The sequence below is a fragment of the Puccinia triticina genome, chromosome 6A, assembly GCF_026914185.1.
Source record: "Puccinia triticina chromosome 6A, complete sequence".
NCBI classification, from domain to species: Eukaryota; Fungi; Basidiomycota; class Pucciniomycetes; order Pucciniales; family Pucciniaceae; genus Puccinia; species Puccinia triticina.
The window spans coordinates 7,069,023-7,087,126 of NC_070563.1; the positions used below are offsets into that span (position 1 = coordinate 7,069,023).

Consider the following 18,104-nt stretch of genomic DNA (forward strand, 5'->3'; position numbering starts at 1 on the left):
GATTTGCACTAGAGATACTTTTTTAAGGAGCTTTGGGTTGGCTTTTGCAATCCACCATCTTCAAGATGGTATTCTGAGCAAAGCAGGAGGACCTATGTTGATTTTAGTGCATCAAAAATTAGAAAAGATGCACAGCTTTCAGATTATCAAGAAACTAGAGGCCAATGCAGCTTTGCCGCTGCAATCATAAGGTCAAGATCTCTTGGCTGTACCCATTTGGGAATTATAAATCCCCCTCCTCTTAATAAAGCCCACACACATTTAATGAATGTTTTGGCTTGATGTTTAGGAAACTGTCACAAGGTTGCAGTATTAGTATTAACCGGAGCAGCTCTAGAGCAGAAACCAAAGCTGCATCATGTCACTTGCCATCAAGTGACTATATTTTTTTCCTGGTGGGGAGGGCATTGTTCAAACAGGCCTTGGTCAAAGCCATAGTTTTGACACCTGTCAAAACAGCAGCTCTTATTTTTTAAAAAAAAAAATCAAGTTCACATGTTACAGATAAAAGAAAGATACCAGCAGAGAGCCATGCTTCTTGGCTATCTCTTGAAGCAGCCGACTTGGCCCCAGCTGTCCTTGCGTAGCCTCAACGGAGGGACAAGCAGAAAAGGCTGAAAACAGACGTCTGCTGCCTACTCTTTAGCGAGGCAGGGGTCCCTCATTCGGAGGGTCGCTTCAGGTCGCTTCGCGACAGCGCTCCCGCGCCTCCGATCGAGGGAAGCTAGTTCGGAGGGACTTGTGTTATGTAAGTTCGGCGGGGCCACCTTCAGAGAGGCTTGGTCAAGCTCACACTTCTGCACCCGGTGAAACCAAGCTGACAGCAAGGATGAACTCACTCTACTCGCTAGCACTCAGACAAACCTCATCGATCCAGGCCGAGCTCACCGAACTGGAGAACAGTATCACTTCCGCAACAACAAGAAATAACACTGCTGGTCTACATGGTCAGATTGCTGCCAGTTTGTCGTCCCTCCAACGCACTCTCGATGATTATCAGGCGATGAGTAAAGCCGAAGTGGTCGAGTCTAAACGTGCTAAAGCGGTCTCTCGGATTGAGAAATTCAAGGATGACTTCATGGCTCTCAAGAAACAGTTCGATCAGATCAAAAATTTGGAACGCACACTCGTCAGTACTAAACAAGATCCATAAAAACAATTCTGATTGTCAGTTTTGATTTCAGCCGAAAAAATGCAATACTGACTGTATGGTAGTTGAATCCGGCCTCTATTTGATCCACTTACAGAAAGAACAAAGTCAACGTCATGAACTCTTTCAATCAAGTTCGACATCGTACCGAACAAATGCTGCTACTCACAGCTCACCCACAACGGCAGAATCACCTTACCAAACAGGATACCATCGGACAAATGCGGCCATCAACAGTCGGGCTGGCGGCGGTGGAGGCGCAGGTTACAGGACCAACTCGGCACTCGATGAAAACAACTTCTTACAACAGACCAATAACACCTTGGACATTTATATCGCTCAGGGTCAGGCCATCTTGGGAAACTTGGGCGACCAGAGGGATATGTTGAAAGGTACATATTTGTTTCCTGTTTGGTGTAAATGAGGCGATATATTGATCGAAGTCTTGATTTTGGTATAAAAAAGGTACACAAAAGAAGCTTCGGTCCGCTGCTAATGTCCTTGGACTCTCTCGCGAGACGATTCAGTTCATCGAACGCAGGTCTAGGGCTGATTTCATTCTTTTCGGTATTGGTGCTACTTTCACTCTGGTCTCTTTCTATTTCATCTTGAAATTGTTTGGTTAATTAGGACTAGAGTTCAAATCGGCTTTGCCGCTGCAAGAATCCTGCAGGATCAGCTACCGCCTTTCTTGTCCCAGCGTCAACTCAACAGAAAGTCTGCCTCCAAGAAGGGCAAGTGAGGCCTGGGCATTTTTTTCCAAACTTGACCCTACAAAAATGGAGGATCCAAGAGAACCTTCTCCTAACTATGTCATTTTTTAACTTGCTACTCAAGCCTTCTCCTCATTCTCATATCTCATGTAATGGTATTCAGGTCAAACCACTCCTCTTATTTTACTTGGAATCTAGTAGTACAAAGTAGTAGATCAATATCAAACCCTCTTCAGATTTCATTGCTGGAATCAGTGTAGTTCACGCTCAAGTTTCCAATCAGCTTGTGGGCACGCCCATCATTCACCACACTTAGCATTTTATCCCAATTTCCGTTTGATTGGAATCTTTTCAATCAGCTGCTGCTTGATCTATGGTACAATATTTGGAATTTATTCAAATGTATAATAGTCAATGTTTTTCCCACACAGGGCAACAATGTAGAAAGCCATGAATCCAAGTTTATTAAAGACACAGTTTTTCCACAACTGTGAAAAAAAATATCAAGGGTTCCCCCTGTAAATACATAAAAACAGAAAAAAAAACATCAAGGGTTTCCCCTTATCATAAAACACAAGAAAAAAAATACAATGTTTAATCTAGATACAACAGAACTGGAAAAAAATGAAAACTCAAATGCCCCCAAACAACACCAAAGGTGTTGTGAACAGCAATGGCTGTTGCATCTGGGCCAACCTCCAGCCCGTGTCAAGTGCACAGGTCAAAAAGGAAGGGCGTTGAAGGCCCCCATCCCGCAGCAAAGGCTGCAGAACCCGGGGGGGCCCACTCTTCAGCCCCTCAAACTGTGCAAGTGCAACAGCAGAGGGGGTTGAGGACAAACCGCACGCTGGAAGTACAGCGGCAGAGGACGCCCTGGGGATTATCCAGACACAACACTACAAACATTTATTATTTTGCCCGAAAAAGAAATAAAAGTCAACATGAAAAAAATGAAACCAGAATTTCACTCAGGGGAACAAACTGAGCATGCTGAGCCAAAAAAATAAAATGTCCCAAACTGAGCAAAAATCATTGGACAATGTTTTGGGATGGTTTTTTTTCACGGGCCTGGCGGGCCTGGAGCGGGCTTGAGCGGGCCTGAGACAGGCCTACCCCAAAAGCACATTGGGTCAGTATTAAAGGAGTTTTGCCTTGCCCTGGGAGCTTCTGGGGCTTTTGATGGGCCCAAAATCTCAACATGGGCTTTTGGTGGTCTAGAAGTATCAACTCGGGCCACTGAATAGCCCATGGGCCTTTGAATTCCAAGAAAGCCCACCATGAATGGGCTCTTGGTAGCCCATGAAGATCTCCATGGGCAACCAAGAGCCCATTAGCTATGTGGGGGCTCATGGTGGGCTTTCTTGGAATTCAAAGGCCCATGGGCTATTCAGTGGCCCGAGTTGATACTTCTAGACCACCAAAAGCCCATGTTGAGATTTTGGGCCCATCAAAAGCCCCAGAAGCTCCCAGGGCAAGGCAAAACTCCTTTAATACTGACCCAATGTGCTTTTGGGGTAGGCCTGTCTCAGGCCCGCTCAAGCCCGCTCCAGGCCCGCCAGGCCCGTGAAAAAAAACCATCCCAAAACATTGTCCAATGATTTTTGCTCAGTTTGGGACATTTTATTTTTTTGGCTCAGCATGCTCAGTTTGTTCCCCTGAGTGGAATTCTGGTTTCATTTTTTTCATGTTGACTTTTTTTTTTTTTTTGGGCAAAATAATAAATGTTTGTAGTGCAAGGGCACCCCTTTTTATAAAAAATCCACCAGCAGTCTTGCTTCAAGCCTCCCCCTCAACTCTGCCCTGCTACATATCCTTGACAACCGGACAACGCCACCGCCACGACGCTGATGTAAGTTTGACCTGCGCGGCACTGACTACGTCCTGTCAGAGGGTCGCGGCGAATATCCGGGTGCAACCCCAATTGTTCGCCGTGGGCCCGCTGTGTAAAAGCTTTGACCGTGACCGGATGATGTGTACATACCCTACTGTCTCGGCCACGCTGTCGACCTGGCCTTCGACGCCACATTTGTCTCCACATTCGTCTCTCTTGCCCAAGTCTCCAAGAAAAACCCCGCACAGGTCGTCAACTTCGTCATGTGCTGGAAGTCTTGTCAGGCCAAATCGAGCGACGACTATGCCATCCAACGTGCCTTGTGCTTTCTTTGTGAGTACATAGATTTGTCACTGCTTTGACAATTTGAAGCCTCCATCCACTGACTTGAAAAAACTAATTATCAACTTCAGGAGTCGGACAACGCCCCCGATCCAGACACCTCTTAGTAAGCCTCAGTTCCCTCCCTACCATCACATGTCGTTTGCAACTGATCATTTGTCTTTTGCTTGGTTAGCTTAACCATTGCTACCACCCTCCAACACCCTCTATCACGTGGGTCATCGAATATCAATGGCCAGGATCCCTTGCTAACACCTCTGATTGATCCAGGGGCGTAAATCTCAGCTCTTCAGATTATGGCGCATGGTTGATCATCAAACTGACTCCAATTTGGTACCGTAAGCTTTCCTGTCCCACCCATTTGATGCATGGTTAATGGTGCAAGCAGCCAAAAAAGCCAGGAAGATTATGGAGCAGCCGCAGTACAAAAACATTATCCTAAACAAGCAATTTCTTGGCCCGTCCGTGCAATCTGACGCCGAATGGCTTGTGAGCGTTAAAAACTGCGTTAGAACTGAATGTGAGTCTCTGCGGGCCCATAACATGTCCAACCTGTTGCTGGTACTAAGTTCTTGTTTTCTCACGAGCCTACAGCTCACCCTCTGGGTACTTGCGCCTTGATGCCTAAGGACCATGCAGGTGTTGTTGACCCTCAACTCAAAGTTTACGGTACAGAAAATTTGAGAGTTGTGGATGCCAGGTAATGCGAAATCAGTGCTCACGTTCTGCGTTCGACATGTCATTCTAACTTTCTTTTGTATCTCGAAATGACAGTGTTATTCCAATTCAGATTGGAGCTCACCCAGCGCTTACAATTTACGCAATTGCAGAAAAAGCAGCCGAGTTGATCTTAAACCCCACCACGTGAGCTTCGCCGATCTATTGCGCTTTTTAAATAAGGACTCGTCCATTATGTACTTTTAAATAATGACTTATTCATTATATTCTTCCTACTTTTCTTATTCCTACCTACAGCAAACCTCTCCTCCCAAACCTTCTGCAATAACAATGTGCGCTTGAATGTTTCAATTCACGCGCTGTAAACTCGAATTTCTGTCATATTTATTTTACTTATTTTGTTGTAGCAGATGTATTAGCAATGCTGTTTATGGATTCTTCCACTCCTGCTGCTGCTGCTCAGTCTCACATCTGCCCGGACGAGCAACCCAGGGTCACCAGCGGCAACTCCCTCAATCTTCGCCGGGTCACGGCTGTCCTCTCCGAGCGCAAACACGTAAGCTGGCTGATCATATCTGTCGCCCTCAGATCTAATCCTTCTCTCCCGGCAGCTGGCGCTGGTCTACATCCTATGTCGCGCCTTGATCTCCGTCGTCCAAGTGGTCACCCGGGAAGCACTAGGAGAAGACCTTGGCACCCGTCTGGAAGAGATCATCTTCAACTCAATCAAGAATGCCGATCCGTAGGTTGAGTCGTTGCTTGTCCATCTGCCCTGTCTCACATTCCTCACCGGCAACGGTTTTTCGTATACAGGCACGTCACCGCCAGGACACCCAACAAACAGGCCAACATGAACATGTTCGCCTATCTCCTTGGAGCCTTGTCCAACATCAGGTAAGCAGCCATCTCACTCATTCACAAAAAGTCTTATTCACCATGCCTGCCATACCCCACAGATTCACGAGCGTCAGCAACCGTTTTGCCGCCGAAATGGACGCAATGAACTGGGTCGCCCATCTTCGCGACCAGAAGGACGGCGAAGCCAGATTGGGATACCTGGTCCAAGGCGTCCAGTTTCTCAAGCTGAAGGTCTACCCACTCGAGGCATTCAAGGACACCGCCGACTTCATCGCAACCTTCGCCACCCTCTTCGAGTCTTCCAGAGGCTCATCAGTCAAGACCGCCATGACCAAAACCCTTGGCCCCTTGCTCGCTCAAGTTGTCCAATCGGCCACCGCCGAAGTCAACCACCCGGTTTGGGGCAAGGCAATCAACCTCATCCTCAGCAAGTCGCACTCCATGTCCGATAAACCCTTGAAATCCAGATACTGGAACTCCACCGTCCCACTGATGTGTGCAGCCGTCGGCGCCGCCCCGCAAGAGCTCCTACAACCCAAAGTTTGCCCCCCGTCTCCACCAAAATTTTGGAACCCACGGGGTTGCGCGTATAAATACACACGTTTATCACGTATAACGCGGCAGCCAAACAGGGCCCAAAAAATTTAGTGAATTGTGATAAATATTAATTTGAATATTTTGGAACTTCTTAAGTTGCTTCCTTCACCCGCAGTGTGTGAAGTGTTTGAAAACTGCGTGCACTGCAGAGTGCACAAACAACTATTTGCAGTGCGCAAAGTAAGCCCTTAAGAGCATCTTCAACGGTCCAGGTGGATTGGCTTGCCTTCAGCAGCCTGCAAGCGGATGTCCCAAGCTGTCACTAATGTGTCACAGCAGTCTGTATTACGGACTGTTGATTCAGGCTGGGGTAGATCCCACACTGCCAGTACAGGCCCAAGCTGCCAAAGGAAGCAGCTGAGGGCAGCTTTGATGAGCAGCTCCGCTGAAACCTTCAGCCCGCCAAAGTCGGACTCAGACCGCGCAACAGCGGCTCCATTGGAGATGCTCTAAAAAATAACACTTCAAGAAAAACACAGACTGGGGGTACAATTGAGAGTGGATTCAAACCCTACAGCGGCGCAGCCGCCTTAGCCTCTAGTGATTTTGATCATTCATCAAAATTTATTATTAGAGGAAAATGTGGAAACAAATGTTACAGGTGAGATACATGCTGTGAAAAATAGTAAATAAACATTAATTTGGCAGGAATAGATTTACTGACTTGCTTTGTGCACTGCAAAAAGCTCTTTGCACACTGTGCAGTATGCGCAGTTTTCAAACAGTTTGCGCACCACGGGTGAAGGAAGCAAGTTTTTTTTCATTTTTTTGACCAATCAGACAAGCTTTTTATTGTCCTCTGTGAATTTTTTGGGAGTTTATTGAAGCTTCCTTGTATGCTAAACAAGCCCACTAAGAAAAAAAATAAGTACAGTAATCAATGTTCCCACAGGCCAAAAAATCCAAAAAGATTAGTGAATCATGAGAAATATGTATTTAAATGTTTTAGAAATTTTTGGCCACTTTGTGCAAGAATAAGGCTTTCAAAAATGAGGAAAGCTCACCATGTACTGGCGCACTTTGGCATAGTTTGAGAGAAACTAGAGGCCAAGGCGGCTTCGCCGCTCCACTCTCAGGGGATATAGTGTTGAAGTCAATTGCAAATTATGGTACCACAAACAGGCTTGGGTTTTTCAAAATTAATGAATTAACTCTGGCTGCAGATTCAAAGAGATCCCCGTGAAAAGAGCATGAATCATGAGAGCAATGGACATGTTATCTTTTCTTCCAGCATGCATATCTTTTGGATACCAAACATATTCATACATAATCTAATCAGCAGTCCACGTATTTAGCACCTAAGCTGTTACACTTTGTCCAAGGAAATGACAAATAACTGGTGACAGACCGGGAAAATACCCCTAGGAGAGCCAGCTTAAATACCCTGAAGCTTGCCTAGGAGCCTTTTGTCCCCCTGGTGCCAGGGTGGACCCTGCTTGCCTATTGTAAATTTGGTCTACCGTGAGTGAGTGTATCTTGGCCTGCTCTTTTGCAGAGGTTTCTGGCCTCAAGGTGCCATTGCCACTTGGCTAGCTTCTTTGGCCGGGGTTTCAGCCGGCTCCAGTCATGGACCTTGGCCACCTCTGCTGCGTGCCACCAACCCCCAATAAATTGATTCACAGCTTTTTTCAACACATTCTATCAAAAAGCTTGCTTTTGATTTTTGAGAGATACAAATGTTCAGTACAGTGGGATCTCTCCAGTTATCCAGCCATTTATTCAACCCGGGAAAAACTGAAAATATCTATGGTTTATATCAAATTGCTGACAAACAAGGTGTAATTTTCAAGCTGAGGAGGTATTTATGTAAGAGGAAGAAAATTATGAGAAACTGTCATTCTTCTGAACACCAAACATCTCCACAAAATGATATGGTGTGAATTTGAATGCTGATTATAGATGGAGGATAGATAGAGATAAGGAAGGAACAATGTAAAGAATTGTGGTGGGGTCTGGGCCTCAACAACACAGTTGGCAAAGGCCATGCATAGGCGCTGAGGATGGAAGTGTGTCTGTGAAGAATGATTTAGGTTATGTCCATGGTTTGGGCAAAAACATCCCTTTATCCTAAACCCACTCAAGACATGCCTTGAAGTCCCGGAGCCGCACACTTTTGACAAGGAGAAAATTGGTCAACATATGTTCTCCTTAGCAATGAAAAAAAAAAAAAACTGTTTTGGGGTTTTTTCTATAATGGCAAAGATTTTGAAGAGAAAATAGCTTCACAAAGACCCCCAAGGAACCTTGTAAACGCTGAGGTCCTGCTACCTATCGCGGTTAGTGGTCAGCCAGAGCTGCTTGAAGAGGGTCCGGAAGGTCTTGCTGTCCAGCTCCTGGTCATATTTGTGCACAAATATTTCATGGAAATGCCCTGGGATAAACCAGTCCAGGAGAAAGTGAGCGTCGGTGAGGGCCCGCGCGCAGCCCCTGCTGTAGGAGGCCGGGCCGAGTGACGCGCTTGCGATGAAAACTGTCCCTTCCTCCAGAACAACCCGATCCTACTCCAGCAACAGCTTTGTCTAGAAGTATGGTCAGTGATGCTGGGATCACAGTGGTGGAGAGTTTGGGGGGAAAAAGAAAGACCGACTGATATCCAACTGGGGAATTTGCCAGCTGTGATCAAATCGCGGATGGTCTCATTCCAACGATTAAAACTGCTGACATTGGTTCTCGTGCCGCCAATATTATTGAGATATCTCAGTAAAAGCATACTCATCAACCGGTTGTGTAGTGATACTCAAAGCTGTAACCTAGTTGTGAAACCTAAATGATCATGTTAAATAGTCTCTGTTGTACAATGTACCGGATCCTATTTTCTTTTCTTCATTCAAGTTTCTCATCTCTTGTATCAACTTCAACTCCGCACAACCAGGTGTGCTCGTCGGGGGTCTCGTCAAGTTTGCTCGTGTGCTGTACTCACACATCGCTGGTCTTTCCAAGGTGTGCTCGTCGGTGGTCTCGTCAAGTTTGCTCGTGTGCTGTACTCACACATCGCTGGTCTTTCCAAGACCCTCCGCGCCTTTTTATTCTTTAGATATCGATTCCAATGACGGGCAAGTTTTTGATGAGCTCGAAGAAGGTGCAGGCATAGCCGACAAAGCCACTGGCGGGGCCGGACAGAACCGAATGGAGGACGCAGGAGTGCGCCATATCTGTCCGCTCGCCGTCCAAGTACATCAACTCATCCCGCATCTTCCGCCGCTGTCGGCATTTTAGTCTTGCTTGGCATGAAGACTTCTGTTGAAGCCGGCAAAGAAGCCTTTGAGGCAACGACGCGAGTTTGGCGTACGTGGTCAAGAACATCCGGCACGCAACCAGCTTGATCATTGGCATGGACACAGACGAAAGCAAGATGTCCGCAAACACTAGATCTTGGGACAGCCTGCCAATTGGTTACTCGTGTTCTGGGGGTGTGCATGTATCTGTTTGTATGTATCTTGATGAGGAAGCAGTTGCCTCTAGAGGAGTATGTGTGTATTGAGACAACCGAAAAGGATTCAAAGCCTCAATTCTGATCAGCAGATGGTGTAAAAGCTGTTGATCTGGTTTGTGGAGAGTATATATGTCAGGAGAAGTAAGTGGGGTTGTCTGTGAAGTGTACATGCCATAGTGCTTGATGATCTTGACTGACTATCTGCTTGTAATTGAACCTCAAAATATCACTGCCAGCATAATTGGCTGGGTTGAGGTTATCCCAGTTAAACTGGGATGAACTCAACCAATTTAAACTTGGTTGATCTCAACTCATGAAATATAAATCCAAGGTGCCGCCCTTGGGTTTATATTTCATTGGATGAAATCAACCCATTTTAAATTGGTTGAGTGCATCCCAGTTAAACTGGGATGACTTCAACCCAGCCAAATATGCTGGCAGTGAATGAAACCCGGACAAACCTTTCACACAGAAGGTTGGATCCAGCTGCCACCACAAAGAATTACATAAATTGGCCATTTCTCCATGGCATTTGCATACCCAATTACCACTGGGAACTGATGTTGCAAGAAAACGGACACCTTATTATTTGGATTGTTGCAGTGAATCATTGTCCATCCCATTTTTACCTTGCTGCTCACAACTCCTGGGGAAATTTGCCTTGCAATTATAACAAACTCTGTCGAATTGCGGACCACCAACCTTGAGCCTTTCTTCAGCTGAAAAAATTCTTTGCCAACAACATTGTATGTTACAAGCTTTGTCAGAATCATTGGCATTCCACCTCTCAATTTAATCATGACATCCAGTCAAAATCTCTCAAGGACTGATTTGATATCCAATTGGGTTTTGAGTATGACTCCAGGAATATCTCCAACCAGCATTGTGTGACACACAAACATCTTCCCTTGATGCAATTTTGACAATCTTGAGTCAGGATTATGCTGGTATAATTCCTCCCTAGCAATAATTGAACAACAGCTGAATTAATTGGCAGCAAATAAATTGCCTTCCTCCAACATCCCACTTTCTTAAATCCACAGAATTCTAGACCTGCAGATCTAAGTTTTGGGGAAAATGGGGCAAAAATTGCCCCATTATTCTCACTTAGCACGTTGAATATCCCCAAAGGCCCAAAGGCCCTATGGATGACCCTCCAGCTGTGCCGGAGCAACGAGCAAAAGAGGGCCGGTTGGTAAAATAGCCAGGGAGGGCCTAACCAAGCAGTTAGGGGCCTCCCAGGGAGGGGGCGGACGAAACCGAATCCCCTGAGAATCAATTGATTCACCTCCTCCTTGTTATATACCCACCAGCAACACCGCACCACACCGCACCTTTAGCAAGACCATGGCCACGCCACCCGCCTCCCTAGCTACCGTAACTGCCTTGGTGGTACCTCCACCTCGCCGCGCCACTCCTGTTGCCGACAACCCGCATCCCATACTACGTGTGGTCCTTGCCCCGGCAAACAACAACCCAGGATCTAACTTGCTTTGATGATCTAGACTACCACTTCGACAACGGAGTGTTCCGAGGGCTGGCGTTTGCCAACTTCCGGTCGGCGTCAGAGGCCGACGCGGCAGTCGCAGGGCTCAACGGCTTCGACATCAGCGGGCGCAAGCTGCGCGTCGAGTACAAGAAGGTCTTGCAGGCCGGCGAGAAGGAGCGGATCGAGAAGGAGAAGGCGATCAAGCGGATGCGCTCGATGCAGCTCCAGAAGGAGTCCTCCCTCCTCGACCAGTACAACTCCTCCGCCCAGCAGCAGCAGCCCGCCTCGTCCACCCACATCTCCTTTGGGAACTACAGCCATCATGAGGACGACTTCCGGGGCATCGCCCACCGCCCTCCCAATCTCTCCTGAACCCGAACGCCCAACAACACCACCAACAGCATCCCTTCCTGTCCTCCAGCCACGACCTGACGAGCAGCGCCCAGCAAGCCTTCGAAAGCTTCTCGCTCTCCTCCGCCGCCGCGCTGGATCCCAAACAGCAGTCGTCGAAGGAGCTGGACATGAACGACCCCCAGACGCTCGAGCTCTACTCGCGGGTGGTGGTGTTCAAGGAGGACAAGCTGCGCGACGAGCTCGCGTTCGCCAAGGCGCTCAGCGGGCCCCAGCGCCGCATCGTCCACCAGATCGCCAAGAAGCTTGGCCTCGTCCACCGCTCCGAGGGCCAGGGCGACAAGCGCTTCGTGGTGGTCTCCAAGCTGTCCGGCAGGGCCCCGGCGCCCCCGCGGATGAGCCGGGTGGCCAGCGCGGCCAACATGGCCCGCGCCGCCTCCGGCCTCCACCTCTCCTCCGCCCTCCCTCGTCATAAAATGTATCCCAACCAACTCGCACCGTCCTTGTCGGGTACGCCGCTCTTGTGCCTCATCTGATGGCCGGACAAGGCCTCAATCTGGGTCTCGGAGATGCCAGGGAGCTAGCCAAGACGATCCAATGGCGATCAAAAATGGTCAACATTGGTGAGCCTTCACTCCCAAGTAAATGATGCTGATTGGCACGTTACAAATATTTTTTTTGGCCTTTCTGTGTCCACTTCAGGTGGAATGACAGCCCTGGCGCAGTATGCAAGGTCAAAGTGATGTCAACAGTCGACAAGGTCAGTAAGCTATACTCGCTAGAGACCCCGCCGGTCTTCTGTGCCCGCTCCGTCGGTGTTGAGGCTCTGAAAGAGCTGCCCAGCCTTAAGGCAGTGATGATAGGCAGTGCTGGAGGGTCTACCAAGGGCGCTACACAGGCCGGACCCTGGGCTGCCTTAGCCAACTACAAAGCTGCCCACATAGAAACTTTGGGCTCATTGGAATCAGACTCAGTCCTTGGGTGGATTAGGTTCTGGCAAGTTTTCAGGCACAGATGCTGGGAGAGGAGGATTTTGATGGAGATGATTATTCAAAATCCAAAATGTAATTTACAGAGTGTATAATGGGCAGAAGCCTGTCAATGATGCAAATCACTAATGCAGCTTTGCTTGTTGGTGGAATTAGGCCATAAAGGTTTGCATATCTCACAAAAAACACATTTTTTGTGGCACTCAATTATGATTCAACAAATGGGGGCTTGGTTTTCAAATTAAATGTGGTGAATTGCTTTAGATTTACATTGTATTAAACTCAAGCCTGTACCTATTTCACTGCCAGGTATGATCAAACCTGGTATGTTTTAATTTATAGCAGAAAAACTATCACATTGGGATGGTGCAAGATGACTGAGACTCCCCTTCCAGCAAAAAATATTTGAGTGCTTGTGTGAGGCATTCTGACAGGTACCACTTATATGTTTTCCTTGTAAAGGCCCTGGGGGGGGGGGGGGGGGTAAGACATAGGCTGCTGTCCCTGCAGCGGCGAAGCCGCCTTGGCCTCTAGTGTTCACAATACCACAGTAAACAAAATTGACCCCTTCTGCATGGAAAACGGTTGTTCAATTTTCCCCATTGTCATTGGGCAGGTAAGGCTGGTGGCAGCGCTGGCAGGGAAAAAGGTGCTGAGTGAGCTGCCCTTGTATAATTGTCCATCAATGAGAATCTGAGATCAAGTTGATAGCTTAGGGAAGTGGTTTTGAGGTACAACAAAGAGTAGATCTTTGTCAGCGGTATTGTTGAGGTTCTGGATGAGGGAATAAGATTGGATATTGGATCAAAGGTTTGGTGTGCAGAGTCAGAGAATCAACAAGAATTGGGATTGGGAGAGTTTGAAGAGTCTTGAGAGTACTGGAGGACTTCCAGCCGGTCTGGAAACCCAGATTTTCCCAGATTTTGCAGGGAAATCTAGGCAGATCTAGGATTTGGGATGATCAAGCCCAGATTTCCCCGCAAAATATGGAAAAATCTGAGTTCCCAGATTGACAGGAAGTCCTCCACTGGCAGTAAAACTTATTTTCTGGCCGCCTGCCAGATTGGACACCACACCAGTGTTGTAATAAAAGTGTGTTTCCTGATACAAGAGAAGAAATGCAGAAAAAAAACAGAGAATATAAAAATGAAGAAACCAGACCAAAAAAACAAATTGAATAAACCCACATAGTACATGTGTTAGGAAAAAAAAAAACAAGAACTTTAGAAGGCAAGAAAGGGAAGAAAATCTTGATGAAGGGATAATAATTTTGATTTATTGAGGATTGAGATCTTGATTTGAGTTTTTGAGGTTGGCAAAGGTGACAATGAGTCTCTATGAACTGATCAACTTGGGAGAGTTTGAAGAGTCTTGAGAGTACTGGCAGTAAAAATGATTTTCTGGCAGCCTACCAGATTGGACACCACACTGGTTTCAAAATAAAAGTGGGTTGCCTGATAAGAAGTGGTGCTCTGCCTCCTTTCTAGATAACTCTGGGTTTGTATGGTTACCAACACTGGTTTTCTGCAATGTACAAACCTCTTCAGCGCTCCGCTTTGAGCCTGATATGATCTGTCTAGTCTATGTAAGTTTCAGCCGCTCCACTTGCACACAGAAAACTCTGTAATCAAATAAGAATGTTGGGTGGTAAAAACTCTCTGTGGTGTAGCAATACGCAAAAGCTCCGCAAGTATAGCTCTAACTACAATAATAACGTAAGATGAGTAGTATGTAGAATGATAGATGAAGAAGTGAGAGAAAAGCCCCCCAAAAGGTCCCTGTTCCTCCACCCGCGTAACTCTGCTCCCAGCCGACGTCGCCTGCATCCTTCCTTTCCCCCACTCGCCAAGCTCTGCATGCATCACTTGCCAGCCTAGCACCTCTCCAACACCTGTTCTCCCACACCCTCTGACTGTCCACCAACCCCAGTCTCTACCTGGCGGGCCCGCCCCAACATCATCCGTTTTGGCTGCCCCAGTTCACCTGGTGCCGGTGTGGTGTGCCAAATCTGTTTCAAGTATCAAATTGCATAAAGTCTTGGTTCACTGTATGAGGAGTATGAATATTCTTGGATGTATTATTGCATAATTGGATTCTACATCTCATTTAATCCCTAGTCACTCACTTGAACCACTAGGCTAGCTCCACTCAGTCAAACGTTATTTGGGATTAAACTGTTTTTGATAGTACATAATCAAATAATATAGAATTATATTTGGTATTACATAATATAGAATCAGGTACAAGTACATAGTTAGGGTGCAGTTTATACAGGCGCACACGTGTACCCCTGTATGGTCACATGACATCATCAGTCACATGTTGGATCACATGTTTATCACATGCTCACTAGCTAAAATCCCTCAATAGAAGCTTCCATGCAGCAAAAATCCCTCAAACAAGAAGTCACACCAGCATAATTCCCTCAACTGAATTCCCCACCAGCAAAAATCCCTCACATTTTACCATATAAGGAGCATGTTTTCCCTCCTCAGTTTCAGCATGCCACTCAGGCAATTGTAAATAGAACACACATCTCACTTTAAATTTTCATGTACATACATCACCTGTGATCTCAACTAGTAGTCTCAAAATTAGTGTGATCTTCCTCCAAACTAAGAAGGAGCATCACAATCCTGTAAATACCTAAACATCCTGGAACTTCACTGATTCTTTGGAACCATCCGCTGTAGAAATTATATAAGGGTTTTGTGGTACACATTTCACTGATCTAGGTCTGATAGAGCCTAATACACAAAGTATTCTCTGTCAAGGTTTTGCCACAACAATAAATATTTTTTGGGTCTTGGAAAAACGACTCCCAAGTTTTGGGAAAACGACTCCCATACGTCCGCGCGACTATTTTTCAACCAGCGCTTGACGTCGGCCTAGACCCTTTTTTTGGGTACGGCTTTTTTGGGAGTCGTCAACCCAAAAAAAAAATTTTTTGGGAGTCGTCCCCACTAATTTTTATGAATATTTCTAATATTTTTTTCTTGGGGGGTTTGGGAGTCGTTCACCCAAAACAAGTGCCCCCTGCGTTATTTTGGTAGTTGGCCGCGGGGGCCACGGAAGCCCCCAGGGAGTCGTGACGACTCCCCTTCGAGCCTCCCACCCATCACACACCACAACCGCCACCCCAACCGCCTGATCACCACCCACCCGTCCACCCCAACCGCCCAATCGATCAAACGAAAAGAAATGTTTAACCTAGCCGCCCCCGCCGCCGTCCAGGACCAGGACTCCCAGGCCCCTGTCGCCGCCATGGAGCACGCCGAGCCCCCTATGGCCGCCGTCGAGCACGCCGAGCCCCCTGTCGCCGCCATCGAGTACGCCAAGGCCCCAGTGCCTGGCAAGCACACCAAGCCCCCAGTGGCTGGCGAGCACAAGCACAACGAGCCCACAGTGGCTGGCAAGCACGCCGAGGAAGCCCCAGCCACAGGGCCAGGTAAGCCCCCTCCCCTGCCGACTCCCTCCCATCCAAAATGGAGGCATTGAGCCCCCAACACCCTTGTTCCTGCCCTCGATCCCGGTGCCAATCAAGACGCCGCCAAAGGCCCTGCGAACGGGTCTGGCATTGACACCGACTCCCTTGCGATTGCGGCCCAGGACCATGCAGCCACCCTAGCCATTATAGACCCCCAAGGAGCCGTCCTAGCCAGTGGTGCTCAAGGTCTAGCCCCCACCTACACTGCCGACTCCCGTGACCCCGTTGACTCCCAACGTCCCGCAGCCACCGACTCCCAACCTCCCGCAGCTGCCGACTCCCAAACGGCAGCCGCCGACTCCCATTTCGCAGCCAACTCCCAGGCCATTGCCGCCGTCAAAGCCTGCATTCAGACCACTGAAGCCCTTCAGGACGTCACTAGACCCCCTCCTCCTTCAAATTACTCAAGAAATCACCAAAAAAAATCTAGAAAACCAAATCCACAAAGAAAATGAGGAAGAAGTTGAAGATTATAGCTTAGCTAATCCAGACAAGAAGAAGACACTTGAGGAATATGTAGAGCTAGCTAGAGAAGAGAAAACAATTGAAGATTGTATAGTAATGTTAGAATTAGATGAAGATAATACTAACAATGATCCAAACTCTGGAAACGTTCCAACTGAAAAAAACCCAGAAGAAATCAAGAAAATACTTGAGAAAATTGCTGAAGAGAGAACTGAGAAGGAGCTCAAAGAAATGGAACTTGAGAATGAGAATCAACCGGATGATGAAGACTCAGTAAATGAAGGAGAAAGGACGATCTACGACAACATTCCTGCGCCGCCAGCTGGAAATTATGACAATGTTGAATTGGTTAAGGAGGCCATCCAAGAATTTGCTTGTGCGCATGGCTATGGGATATCAGTCAAACGCTCTGTTCCTGGAAAGAGTGTCCATTTTAAATGTGTCAGGTCTGTTATTTCCCACTTCTTTTTCATTATTCTGTTACTATTGACTGACATTAAATCCACATTGAAATGATACAGAGGAGGTGATCCTGCGAAAAACAAACGTAAAGGTGATACTCGTGAAAATATATCATCTCGATTGATTGGCTGCCCGTTCGCCGCGGCTGTTTACAACCAGAAGAAGAAGGGCCACTGGAAATTCACAGTCTCCAACTCGACTCATAATTACCGCCCCACCGCCGCCGTCGCCCACACTGTTCACCGTTGTGGAATTTCTGCGCAATGCGTGATCTGAGCTTGGAAGGGAAATAGCAAAAACTAGGTAAGTTTAGGCTACAGGTGCTTGAAGGGCTGCCTTCCTATAATAAACTCTGGGAGAAATTTACACTAAGAATTTAGTGTGGCTAAATCAGAAGAATTATTCTTAATCTAGACTGCTTCAGACCCTAAGAACCAGGAATCTTGTGTGTGGGATGAGAGATGTTATAGTTTGACGTAAGTGACTTTTTAGAAGGGTCAATTTATATTTGTTATATTATCAAGTTCTCAATTTATGATTTCAATTTATATTATAATTATTACTATTATGATCTTACTATTTAGATGGGTGATGGAAGCGGAAGTAATTTCTTAATATTACTATTTATGCTGGCATGGGGAAGAAAGGGAACAAGAAGGGGCAGAAGAGGCCTCCTTATATAGTAAATAATCTATTCTGAGAGTGGATTTTACAAGTTTGAAATAGAATACTACTTTGGGATGCTGTACAGTTGTAGTGTGAAATAATAACCTATATTGGGATGCTGTACATGATATTTGTGAAATAGTAAACTACTTTGAGTTGTGATCACTTGGCTTGTTCCTCTTTGGGGTGAAAACATGATCTAAGAGTAGATTTTCTAACATGTGATATTGGAATCTTTCAGCAGTGTCCCTTTTAGTCCTAGAATAGATTTGTACTATGTAATGGGTGTGATTTGTATGTGAAACTAGGATTCTACTATGTACTTAATTATGTAACTAAATAGACTAGTACTGGTTTTCTGGGTGATAATATAATTGAGAAATATGTGTAAGATGTTGGTTGTAGTATGTTTTGTACTATAATGGTTTTGTTTGTACTTTATAATATATTATTATCTTAATTCTTCCCTATTTTTGATGTGTTTGTAAGTGGATTAGTCTTACCACACCGTAAGCTCAGCAACACTCTCTACAAAGAAATAAAAAGACTTGGCGAGGCCGGATTGCGACCGGCACAAATACTTGAATGCCTCA

General features: G+C 46.5%; 3 protein-coding genes across 3 annotated transcripts; all 3 read left to right on the forward strand.

Annotated features, from left to right (window-relative positions):
- Positions 1-829: 829 nt before the first annotated feature.
- PtA15_6A809 (uncharacterized protein) lies at positions 830-1,892 on the forward strand (the record flags this gene model as incomplete). Its single annotated transcript, XM_053170552.1, has 4 exons — positions 830-1,129; positions 1,248-1,542; positions 1,616-1,691; positions 1,865-1,892. The coding sequence occupies 4 exons, from the start codon at positions 830-832 to the stop codon at positions 1,890-1,892; spliced, it is 699 nt and encodes a 232-aa protein (XP_053021732.1).
- Positions 1,893-4,411: 2,519 nt separating this feature from the next.
- On the forward strand, positions 4,412-5,042 carry PtA15_6A810 (uncharacterized protein; the record flags this gene model as incomplete). The annotated part of the gene is made up of 4 exons (XM_053170554.1): positions 4,412-4,556; positions 4,631-4,736; positions 4,811-4,900; positions 5,012-5,042. The coding sequence occupies 4 exons, from the start codon at positions 4,412-4,414 to the stop codon at positions 5,040-5,042; spliced, it is 372 nt and encodes a 123-aa protein (XP_053021733.1).
- Positions 5,043-5,135: 93 nt separating this feature from the next.
- On the forward strand, positions 5,136-11,978 carry PtA15_6A811 (uncharacterized protein; the record flags this gene model as incomplete). Its single annotated transcript, XM_053170555.1, has 7 exons — positions 5,136-5,334; positions 5,396-5,456; positions 5,528-5,608; positions 5,671-6,076; positions 8,458-8,575; positions 11,108-11,378; positions 11,513-11,978. The coding sequence occupies 7 exons, from the start codon at positions 5,136-5,138 to the stop codon at positions 11,976-11,978; spliced, it is 1,602 nt and encodes a 533-aa protein (XP_053021734.1).
- Between the last annotated feature and the right edge of the window lie 6,126 nt (positions 11,979-18,104).